This window comes from Schistocerca cancellata, chromosome 9, assembly GCF_023864275.1.
Source record: "Schistocerca cancellata isolate TAMUIC-IGC-003103 chromosome 9, iqSchCanc2.1, whole genome shotgun sequence".
Classification (NCBI taxonomy): domain Eukaryota; kingdom Metazoa; phylum Arthropoda; class Insecta; order Orthoptera; family Acrididae; genus Schistocerca; species Schistocerca cancellata.
This window is the reverse complement of record NC_064634.1, coordinates 190,931,754-190,944,811: the sequence shown is the minus strand read 5'-3', so window position 1 is coordinate 190,944,811 and position 13,058 is coordinate 190,931,754. Positions and strand designations below refer to the sequence as shown.

Sequence of the window (13,058 nt, the reverse complement as noted above, 5' to 3'; positions counted from 1 at the left end):
ACTGGTACAGTCTTGACATATTAAAATGCCAGCAGTTAAATTGTTACCTAAGTTGCTATAAGGGGCTCAGGTAAACTACTCCAGATAGAGAAAAAAAGTCTTAGCTGTAGTTTATTGAGTCAGGAAATACCCTGTATACATCTTCACAGTGCCCATTTTCTACTGACCAGAAACTGCTAAATATGTAATTCAGTGGGAAAGACTGGGCAGCACTTACAACAGTCACCTTATGCCTCACCAATTACCATTATGATATTTACTAAAGACTCATCTATCAGTATGCCAGTACTAGTTACCAATGTGTCCAGATGATGAATTCAACATGAATGAGGCCACATATTTGTCACAGACAAATTTCCAATCACTGACCATAAACTAGCCCCAATAATGCATTGGATACATCTTTGGCCATATATTGTTCAGTTGCTCCATCAAAGGCACAGTGGAATGTCACACATTTAGGCACTAACTCATCACAATGTGTGTGGGTGAGGTACTGACACTGACATTGAATGGATGTTGTGGACCTGCTATGCATTCACAAAATACCCTGTCCTGAACCTGAGTACCCTTTGCAACCTGTTCAAGGGTGCAATGAGACTGCTGATTATAATACCAGTGCCTAGGTGTATGACAATTCAGGCAATTTCAGTTATCTTTACACTTGGGAGAACATTCCACACAATAACATCTGACAACAAGCATTAATTTATTAGCATACAGTTCAGGTACTCCTGTCAGTGCAAAGGCACCCAACATCCAAACACTTCTCCTTCCTTTGCAGTTTGTATAGTACCTAATTCCAAGATGAAATGGTGGTTCACAAGATTTCAGATAAAATCTTGATGAAAACGTTCTTTACATGGCTTTACAATCACTTTTTTTCTGTTTGTAACACTTCAATTGTAATAAATAGATAGGAAATGTATACCTTTGGCACAACAGTTAACTTTTCGAACTAAAGGATAGTTACACTGTGGGAAGAATTTGTAGAAGTGAATCATTCAAAGAGATGAGTAGAGAAGAAAATATTTTTATAAAATCTGCCTCATAAGTAATACCCCATCCCTATGTTTGTATGTGGTTGCTCTCTTGATTCAGAGTTCTCTTCCTTCCTTATCTGTCTGCCATCACCATTTTATAAATTAACCTACACATCCAATACATCAAAATTGATCTGTTGCTGTTGTATCCACCCACTTTGCTTCCTTTCAGGCTCATATTGTAAGTAACATTTTAACTACTGTATCTCGGTAAGATGTATATACACTATACATTTATTTACATCTAGTTGCATTTACATTGCAAAATAATTTATTGTTTAATAAGACAGTTAATTACATAAATGAAACACACATTGCAGCTGTTTCTCAATATATTTGCTTTCAGTAAGAATGTTAGCTATGTAACAGTGATATTTAAATAAAATGAAAAATATGATGCAAAAGCTGAATGATTGTAGATGATATGTTAGTGATTCGATGAACAGTTTCCACCAAGCTACTTCTTGCCAGTGACATCATCATATTTTTTCTTAAATACCATAACGTGTTGACGATAATTTTCTTCATATGACTTCACTGCTGTCTTTACTCGTTTGAACCATGCATCAACATTAGGATATTTCTTGATGTTAAAACCAACAGCCTGTAAACAGTAAACTCAAATTAATTAGTTAATGCATTTGTATAACTAAAAAAGGACACCTTGCAGCTATACTATTGAGCAATCAACTAAATTTCAAAAATTTCTGCTCAGATTTATGTTTTGAACAGGCTGCTTTACAGTTTTTAGACTAAATATAATTATTATTTCTGTATACCATTTGGCACATAGAAATTTTGAAAACATTATCACACAAACAGAATATTGTTTATGTAACCTGACACTTCTCATGCCAACAGTAGCATTCTGAGATGATTTTAGTGTACATGTAGAGGGCAGAAGGACAAAAGGGAGAGTTCCTTGAATTTAGTAAACACTTATGAGCTGCTTCCAACAACTGGTGATCCCTATCTGAAACCATTATCACAAACATAGATAGCAGGAATTTACAAATTAAGTGTATCTATGCAAAGTTAGCAGATTACAGTGCACTAATTATGGAACTACACACAAAGGCTATGAGTAATCAACAGTGAAATATATGGCAATCGAATTATGAGTTCCACAGAAGAGTTGTTACAAAGGGAAAACTAGTTGCACTCAGCACCGCACAGTCTGAGATCGACTGTGGACAAAAAATTGAAGACATGGTACCTAATGAAACATTAAATTGTTGTTCCAGAGACTTGAAAACCTAGTTAATGATGTGTTTGCACTGATACCTAAAAAGTAATATGGTCAAATCAAAAGAAAGACAGAAAATTATCAAAGAAAATATGGGATGGCTATAATTAAAGTGCAACTGCTCACATAGGTCCAGTATGGGCTGTAATTATCATATGACAATGAAATTAGGTAGACATCTACTGTGTTCGAGTGGAATCAACTGCAGATCTGGCACTGTGCGCTGTCTGTACGACAGTATGACATCTATACTCTCAGTTGACAAGCCATAGTGTGAGTGAACAGTATGGCTGATGAGAAGAGAGACTGTGCACTGTTAGTGAAACTACACACATCAAAAAGTTTTGCATCACCCTGGTTCTCAGAACTCCTGAAGGTAGACGTTGACTGTGGATATTGTATCACAGACACAGTCCCTTTGACTGTTCAGAGATGTCACTAAAACCACCCAAAGATGTAAACAACCACGCATGAGCAGCGGCTATTAGACGGAGGGGGCCCGACAGCTGATCAGTTCCAGTGATTCCACCAGGAAGGAAGTACACGGCTCCTGTTGTCTGTAGTTCAACTATGCCTAGATGGTCAATACTGTGGTTTGATCATGTCTGCACTGTTACTTTGTGCAAGGAAACGCTCTCAACAAGGTAAGTGTTCAGGTATCTCATAGTGAATCAAAGCGATGTTGTTCGGACATGGAGATGATACATAGAGACAGGTACTATCGATGACATGCCTTGCTCAGGCCACCCAAGAGCTACTACTGCAGTGGATGACCACTACCTATGGATTATGGCTTGAATGAACTGTGACAGCAGTGAGTGTTACTCACCATGGTAATTTCTAATTGTATTATTGAAATTGTGTATTTAACAATGTGAAACTTTAGTAGCCATTTTTGCAAAGCTATATAAGCACTGGACCTGAAGCCATTTTTAAAGTCAGTCTGTTCTGAGAGTGGAATCTGTGTCAGTCACAACAGCAATAAGGTAATGATGCAATGACATGTTGTTATGAATAAGAAGACAGACAGTGACAGGGATAATAAACAATGACTGCTGATTAACTGTAATATAAAAGTGCTGCATGTATTGTTCATTGGAGTGAGACTGCTGTTGGTTGGTTAGGTTATAATGCATAGTGACTACTGATGTGTAATTAGAAGGTGCAGTATGTGCATGCTTTGTAAACTAGATGTACCTGCATAATTAAGACACAGACTGGCCATAACTATTTTAGTGAAGGGTCTGACATTTATGGAAGTAAAACTGGTAGAACCAAATGTGTGTGTGTTGATCACATTATTGGATACAGATAGTGCTGTACCCAACCATAATTACAGTCAATTTCTCACCATGAGTGCTGCCACCAAGGAATTACAAGCTGATTTTTGACCAGGTATGTTGCAAACTGTCCTCAGATACAGAAGAAGAGCTTAGATCATACATAGCTACAAAAATACTAGCACCAATGATCCACATAACAATCCTCCATTGTCAGTCATCTTTATCTGTACCAGTATTACATATCATACTCTGAGTACAGACATAAAGGCCAATATGAAAATAGTGATGATCACTGTCAAAACCTCTACTGATTCTGTAAACATAAATCATGTAAAGCAAGCTTGCATTCTTCACGCTTGATGCCTTAAGTGCTAAGGATAGAGGTATGAAGGTGGGTTTGTTATTTCTGCTCTCTCAGAGCTTGTGATGCAACACCACCCAAGTGCCTAATAAATGAAACATAATGCATAGTGCTGGGTGGAGAGCCATCCACCAACACAGAAGTCATATCTGGTGTGGTTCAGGGATTTGTAACAGGACAGTCCTGTTCAGGTAATAATACTTGCAGTCCCAGACTCCTTGCAGATGATTGGTTGTCTGTAAGGAAGAATTATTTAATAAGAGTTGTGGAATTGTACAGTTATTTCTTGAGAAAATATCAGCTGGATGTAAAAGCTGCCATCTATCTATAAATGTGGAGAAATGTAAACTTCTGCAGTTCAGAAAATATAAAAATTGTAGCAGCCTTATATTATGTGATTAATGAATGTCATTTAGTCTGACATATTATAAAAGTAGCTGGGAATAGCAATATATAAAGGTATTATCAAAACCAGTAAATAAATTTAGTTTTTGTTAGACATGGGATTACTTGTAAGATACTGAAAAAAGAGCAGTTTGTCTATAAACAAGGTTTATTATAGAACAGTTATATGCCTTATACAGAATACTGCTCATGTGTGCAGTATCTACTTTAGTTCAGATTAAAAGGTGACCTCAAACATATACAATGTAGGCTGGGGCAAATAGTCACAGGCATATTTGACTAGTGTGAGAGAACAGAAATATTGACAAATTGCAGCTGAGAGATGTTAGAAGAATGTACAGTGAGTATCAAGAAAACCTCCTTACAAATTCAAAGAATGAGGTTTTGGGATGGAAACTATGAATACTGAATGTACGGTTCTTGGGTCTGACACTAGATCACTTTTTGTGGATTTGATAATATTTATCTGAGGCAACTGGTTGACATACTTAGATAGTTGCTGCTGATTAACCATCAAGGGAATATAGTGGAATTTATATAGTGTGCTCCAGCAACTGTTCTAAGAGCAGTATATTCAACAGAAGTGTCACAAAATACAAATTTTCTTCAGCTCCCTTTGCATTTATCTACTAGAAGTATGCTGACAAAACTGGAATAATAACGGCTTGATCAGAGGTACACAAGCAGCTGTTCTGGCACTAGTCATAGTATTATTCATCTGAAGATCACGTTTCCAAGAACAGCAGTAATAGAGTGTGCACTGAAAGTTGCCTTCAAAGCATTGTGGCACATGATACAGCAATATTGAAACTGCATGCATTGCCATAGCCCAAGGGTGGTACTGCAATGAAATGATTGCATGGCATTGTTGGCCAGTATGTCCCAGTTAGGTTCGGCTGTCAAGTGTAAGTCTTATTTCAGTCGGCACCACAATGGGTGACTTGCGGCCAATGATGAGGATTAATTGATGATGAGGACAACACAACACCCAGTCCCTGAATGGAGAAAATCTCCGACCTGCCTGGGAATTGAACCCAGGCCCAATGCATGGGAGGCAAGCATGTAACCACCCAGCTAAGCAGGCAAATTAAGGGTGGTACTTATCATGTACAAATCCTTTTACTAGAGAAGAGGCATAAAGGACATCAATAGGTGTTGTGTGATGCCTTCACATAGCAATTCAACTTGCACAGTGACTCATATTACTATAGACCAGACAACTCAGTATGAGTAATGCATCCCATTGGCCATTGCTTGACAAGCATCAGCTGGAGACCAGAATCACCCTTGCTAGGGTGTGTGGGTTGAAATCCTTTAACCTAGAGTGTCCCATGAATGTTTAATTGGATGTAAGTTTGGAAAGCAAGATAGTCAGTCTAGATGCATGATGTCTTCATGGATACAGGTGCTTTTCCTTTGGGTCGATGCTATGTTATCTGTCAGGAAACGCGTGCTGTGGCACACATGCTCATAATGTGATTTTGAAGCTGTCATATCTGTCCATATGACTTAAATACTGGTATGCCAAACACAAACAATATACAGTCAGAACCAGTTGACCAAGACATCTGTGCACACATACTATTGTCTGCACTCGTAAGTCTGGCTTCAGCTGCCAGAGACTCTGGTGATGTGTGTGAGAGTTGTGTCTGCATATATGTGTATGTGTGTTTTTTGTCTGTTTTTGACAAAGGCCTTGTTGGTTGAAAGGTCATTAAGTGACAGTATTTTTGTTGTGCTTATCTGTGACTCAGCAGCTCCAGTATATGGTGAGTAGCAATTAACCTTTTCATAATATTGTTACATTCCATCCTGGTTTTTCCATTGTTTGATATAGTAACGGTAGATGTTTGTAGGATATGTGGCTTATCATCCATATGAGATAGCTGAGTGTATTATGTGAAATGTTAACACTATTGTATGTGTAAGAGCAGTGCAATACATGTTATGGCATGTAGTTTCTTTAGCAACCTGTCAGTATTTAGATTTCACCTTAGTTTACAATCACTGTGATTATAAAAGAATTCATTTAAATGATAAACTCTAGAACACATAGTATTATTCACAATGTTTTCACAAACAGTACTTACATCTGCAGTACTAACTGATGTCAAAATTGCATAATCAGCAATGGTCATTGATGTACCAGCTACCCACTGCTGTCCCTCAAGAAATGTATTCAAGAATTCATAGGCTGTCTCCAATTCCTTTAGTTTCACAGGATCAAATTGTTTTGCTCCCCTGATCATTACAGGATACTGTTAACAAAATGATTTGCCAAATGAAGAATAATTTAAATTACAGACAAATATATTATAAAAACTCTACACCATCATCATCATCATCATAAGTCATTTGTCATCTTACTAGGGCCATTCTGTTAATTTTCAAAATTTTATTTCTAATGTACTAAAACAATAAATATAATAACTTTTGAACTGATTATGTGACTTAGTTGTTAAATTTGTTCAGTTTTCTTTCTGATGGATTGATTATACATTATTACGATCTTCAAATCAAGTTTGACTCCTTCTTTCGCTACTAAGCTCCTCCATTAGTTGTACTTGTTTGACTGAAGCAGAGGCAAATAGTGCAGTGCCATCAGCAAACTGAAGGTGATTCAAGTATACTGCTTTGAAATGTATTTGTTTTTTTTTTTTTTTCAATTTATGGATGTGAAGACCTCCCCCAGGTCTATTGACAATATGTTTCATTATATGGAATATCCTCACCTGACTATTCCATCTTCTGAATTTCCCATTATAATTATGAAATCTGATGGAAACTATAACAGTACTGATCAGTTTTGGGATAATTGTGTTCCTCTAACAACATTGTGTACATAATTTTATAAACTCCTTTTGTATCACTTTGCCTTCAGCTTTAATCATTTCTAGTGAAACACCATCCTCTTGAGGCACCTTCATCTCATTATATCTCCAATAGTTTTCTACATTTCACTTTAATTACTAATTGCCTTTGTCCCTTGATTACCTCTTGAGCTTTAAAAACATTTACAGAAATCTTCAAATTCTTGTTCAGATTTCCCTCTGTTGGTGGTTTCTGTGACATTTCCCACATTAACTCTTTGAACATGATGTCTATCCAAAATAGTTTTCTGTTTTTAGTTTTAATTCTCTAAATGTTTTCAGTTGGTCCTCTAATCAAAGTTGCCTTACACCTTTTCATACCATCTTGAAGATACTTTACAATTTTTTAAAATTTAATTCTGCATATTCTATGTCAGTATTATCACTTGTGTGTAATTCTTGACACCTCTTTAATAGGTACCTTGTTACATTTGAGATTTTCTTTTGTTTAACCTTCTTGCTACTTGCCAACTCTTTTGCTATGTGCCTAAGTAACTCTGTTAAATAATATTACGTATGTCTCTATTATCTTTTAAATTATGAGACAAAACTGATGGCCACTACTTAAAGAGGCAATATTTGTAGTACTGCTGATAGACACATACAAAAGTAAAGGTGATAACAGTACACTAGCTTTTAGAATTATTAGTCCTGCCCTCAGGGAGGGGAGGGGGTGGTTTGGGCAAGATAAAAAAGGGAACACATGCCAGTGAGAGCAAGGAGCAAAAGAACACACCCATAGTGAAAAGGAAGATAGGTCAATAAACTGCATTTTTCAAGATGATGGAGTTGTCATTTAATGTAGTCTAATATAGCTCCCTATTTTTATTGTAAATTCTCATAATCTACATTTCTCATTTTCTGCCTGATGATATATTTTCTATCCGGCTTTTTATGTAATTTCATTGTGCATCTAACTAGTCTATGATCATTTGGAGATCCAAATAGTTTCAGTTGACTTGAGTGGACTATGTTACATTATTTTTGTAATAATCAGTCAATGACTCAGGACATATCTTTTTGGCATTCTTAAAGATGCTGTACTAAACCTACAAAAAAACTGCAGAAAAGTGAATCACCTTTAATTACAGCCCTCTTCACTTCTCTTGGTGTTTTCAAAAGTTTTTGAGGGATTGTTCTAGAATATTGACTCATGTTTCTGAGCATAACTTGTTAATTGCTTCTCTCTTTGGTTTCTGTGAAGAATTCTCTATGGAGGAAGTCATATAGTAACTAACATACAAAGTCCTGGTAGAGATAAACAAGAAAAAATATCCTGTTAGGATGCTTTGTGATTTTGCCAAAGCCATTGATTGCAAGGAGCACAAAATTCTATTTGGAAACAGTAAAATATTGTGGTATCAAAGGCATCCTTCTAGCATCAAGAAGTATTACCTTCATTGTAGAAAGCAGAAGGCTGTATTTGTAGACTGTCACATACATGGAACTGACAGCAGAAAAGGAAACAAAAATATACATTGGACCACATGGGACAGTACTGAGTACACTCTTTTACTTAATCTTTACAATCAGTCACCCAGTGATTTTTAAAAAATGTCCAACTGTAATGTTTGTTGGTAGCATAAGCATATGACTCAGAGAGCCATACTGAAACTTAGCTCTCAAGTGCATAATGACTCGCAATGTGTAATTCTAAACATGCAAAAATTGATCTGCAAACACCAGAAATAGACACTAATGTCCATATATTAAATGATACACCATAAGTAATATTCCTTTGATGTCCAGTTGGATAACAAGGGAAAATAGTCAACACATAGAAAAACTAATCAAGAACCCCAGTTCACCAAGTTTCTCTGTAGTGGAAGTAGTCTATATCTCATTCAATTGATGTAAAGACAAGGGCGTTGGTCCATTTTGTATATTTTAATTTTTTGTTGTCCCATGGAAGTATTTTCTGGTGCAGTGCACCTCCAGCAAATACAGTATGTATTCATCAGAAGTGAACAGTGAGAATATTGTGTAAAGTGGACAAGTGTTCACCTTGCATTGATCATTTCAATGATATTGGTATTTGTACATTCACTTCCCAGTACATTTACTTTGCAATAGTTTCTGCTGTTGAAAATAAAAACAAGTTTCAGCCAAAATGTGATTTCACAGTTAGAATAGAAGACACAGTACAGCAGTGGTATTCTAGTGTAAAAGAATCCAGCAAACTATTATCTAACATAAAGCATGAAACCAAATATCCCCACCAATTCAAAATAAATTTAAAAATGTGCCTCATAAATGAAAATTCTTATTAACTACTCTTCTCATTGATAGTACCTAAACAGAAGCTCTTAGAAATGTTTGCATTCCTAAGGTCACTATTATTTCTGTTTTAACCTAAGACACTCTTTCTCATACCAGCCTGTAAGTCTTTCCTGACTCAGGGTTCTGGGTGATTTTTCCATAACTCTCTCAATTTTCTAAATGTCACCAGTGCTTTTCCTTTAACCATTGTCCTTCTCATTCAACCCTTCTCCCAAAACAAGGAGCCACTGGCTCCAAAAGCTTGCACATTTCCTTAACTTCTGTATGTTTCTGCTCCTCATTGTAAATGTGGTAAAGGGAAGTCCTGGGAGAAATACAAAAAGTGGAAGGAGTAAAGGTAACAACTCACTGTTTAGTTAAGGGGTGAGCAGTCAAGAATCACATGAAAAATATGGAAAACTTTCAACCAATATCTTCCGTTGGAGTTAACTAAAACAGAAAACTCTCTCTCTCTCTCTCTCTCTCTCTCTCTCTCTCTCTCTCTGACACACAGACCTATATTGTCCCATCTAACTACATTGCACTGATAATGCAGCTTGACTGCAGTGAGGCATTGTTTCTGGTGGAATGCATGAGAGGAGAAAAGAGGTGGGGGAAGGGGGAGGGGCACAAGGGTGGTGACAGAGATAGCTGATGGATGAGAGAGTGAGATAGCTGGAAGATGGATAGAAATGTGGCATGGTGAACTCGCTCTGGCACAGGCATGAAGGGAGCTGTGTGTGGCACATAGAAAGTGTAGAAATGTAGCTCTGCATGTGTGTGTGTGGTTTTTTTCCTGCATCAGTTAGCACTAAAGAAGGGGTTTTCACCCGGAGGTTGAAGTGCCTATGTTTACTTACAAATATGTTGTTTTTGGATGGACTCCAACTTGAGCAAACACAATTTTTTTCTTATTTTACCAAGCCATATTTCATTGTAGTTACAGCATTGTCAGTGGATTTCATTTTCTTTCTATTAACAGAGAAATTGTTCTTTGAAGCAGGAGACTGTCTGATAGCTTAGCAACATTTTTGATCTTGTTTATGTGCTTCTTGATTGCTTGATACCTCAAATATGGGGGGTGCTCATAAGTCATATGTTTGAAAAAAATTAACCCTGCTTTTCTGTTTGGGTCCATATGACCCGAAATGGTTATACATTTCATTTCTTATTATTGAAGTATCAAAATAACTTTATGAAATTTGGTGATTTTGTCTGAAAGTGCAAGGACACTATGTAGTTAAATAAGATTTAAAATATTTTAAGTCATCTGGTCATAAACCTAAAGAGTTACATATGTAATGTTTGGGTCAATAAGTCACAATATTAAAATGTCTATTCTAAAGTTAAATACTTTCTGGTTGCCTTATATTTTTATAGTAGTAATGACTTTCATTGTTCATACTTACTCTCAACATTCAACAAGTTAACAAAGACACTGCATTTACTACAATGGTCTTGTTATTATGACTTTTCAACTCATGGAATTATCCATTGTTTCTGCTCAGTTTGCGTTCTCTATTGTTTGTGATCAGTCTGAATTGTGACATTGTGGCGATTACATCATTGACTGATGCTGGCTGAATTAGTAAATAGCTCAACAGTCAAAGGATCACTTTCCAAGTTCGAAGATCATGTCAGTTATGCATCTGAAAGTGAGTGTTCTGATGACATTGATGAAAGTCCACAGCCTATTCAAAGTAGTGTACAGACTCTATTTCTAAAAACAGGAATACAGAATGGCAGTTGCAACCACTAGCACTGCCTACCTGCTTCGAATGTCATCAGGAGTACCCTGGGAGTTATCCAGGTATGCAAGCAGTAGAATAAATGATGTAAAAAGTTCATTTGAAGTATTATTTTCTACAGCACTTCAGAGTGAAATAACAGATATGTCAAATATTGAGGGGCAATGAGTTTATGGTAAACAGTCAACAAACATTGATGATTCCCTTTTTCACGCATACTTTGAGGACTCCTATTCCTTGCGGGTGTGTGTCATCACTTGAGGCTTCCATAAAAAGTTTGTGGGGTAAGGATACTGGGCAGAATGTATTTGAAGTCACCATATCCCTACAAACATTTTGTAAAATATCTCACATCTTGCGATTTGATAAGAAATCTGCAAGAGAGGAAAGATGACATACTGAAAAACTCACCGCAATTCACAGTGTCTGGCAGAAATGGTTAGAAGTCTTTCCTAAACTGTACAATCCAGGGGAAAATTTCATCATCAACGAGCAGCTGGTAGCATTTAGAGGCTGCTGTCCATTCAAGCAGTAAATCCCAAGCAAATGGGCAAAATATGGGAAAAGGATATGGACTTTGTGTGACAGCAAATCTTCATATGTACTGAAAGCCCAAACTTATACAGGAAAGGGGAGTGGAGTGGCACCAGAAAAGAATCAGGGAATGAGAGTAGTTGCTGATCTTATCTCTGATTTGCAAGGTCAAAATGTAACATGTGACAATTTTTCACATCATGCAAGTTGGGACAGTTGCTTCTGAAAAGGAAACTGACAATGTTAGCAACCATACATAAAAATAAGCCAGAGCTTCTACAAAATATGGCCAACAAGGAATTTCACAAATGACACTATGGCGCTCAATTATATTCCTAAGAGAAATAAGAAAGTTGTACTAATGAGCACTCTCCACCATGGTGGGCAAATAAGTGACAGGGCTGATAACAAGTCAGAAATGATTTTAGATTATAATTCAACCAAAGAGGCTGTAGACACATTCAATCAGCTAAAAGGTACATATACATGCAAATGAAAAATCAATAGTTGGTGCATTATAGTTTTCTACAATACTCTTGATGTTGCTGCTGATAATGCATGTGTCTTGTGGACTACAATTGACCCTAACTGGAGTGCTTGAAAACTGACTAGAAGGAGAATATTTTTGGAGGTAGGTGGAAAGTTACTGATTCCAGAGCACATTGCATTGAGGAAGCATTTTCCAAGAACAGAAGGTTCTTTGAGAATGGTCAGGAGCATCCAGAATCTTGAAGGAATGGCAGATGTGTCTAAATCAGTAACAACAAGAAACTCTACTAAATATGCACACTGTAAGTTCTGTCCTTCAAGCAATAACAATAAAAATAACATGTTGTGCACAAAGTGTAATAAACACATGTGCAAAACACATGTCCTCTACTTGTGTCCAAACTGCAGTGAATAAGAAGGAAAGAAAGTGATATGGGCCAACAGGAAGATGGTTGTTGAGAATGATTTTTTGGTCGAATGTCTGTTGATTCTAATATACCTTGCATGAATATTAAAATAATAGATTTTCTTAGCAACATTCCGTGTATTATTATTATTATTCTTTCCTTTCTCAGACGTTATGTCTGGTTAAAAATGGCAAGTGACACGGACCTTGATCAAGCGTGACTTCCTTTTAACGGTACGGTATATGTTACATTGCATTTAGGAACTTTCAGGTAATTGAACATGTATCAATAATTACAGATTTCTGTAGTTGTATATATACGTTTGGATGTAGCTGTATTGTGTTGATGTACTGGTGGATATTGTGTGGTATGAATCCTGTAGTTGATAGTATAGTTGGTATAATGTCAACTTT

General features: G+C 36.6%; 1 protein-coding gene across 1 annotated transcript in view; it reads right to left on the bottom strand.

Annotated features, from left to right (window-relative positions):
* Positions 1-1,378: 1,378 nt before the first annotated feature.
* The window catches only part of LOC126100898 (glutathione S-transferase 1-1-like), a 76,578-nt gene continuing 64,898 nt past the window's right edge, over positions 1,379-13,058 (bottom strand). Inside the window, exons 4-5 of the mRNA XM_049911564.1 lie at positions 6,429-6,596; positions 1,379-1,647 (exon numbers count right to left, since the gene is read on the bottom strand). Coding sequence (XP_049767521.1) covers positions 1,501-1,647; positions 6,429-6,596 — 315 coding nt within the window. The 3' untranslated portion in view covers positions 1,379-1,500. The remainder of the gene's footprint in view (positions 1,648-6,428; positions 6,597-13,058) is intronic.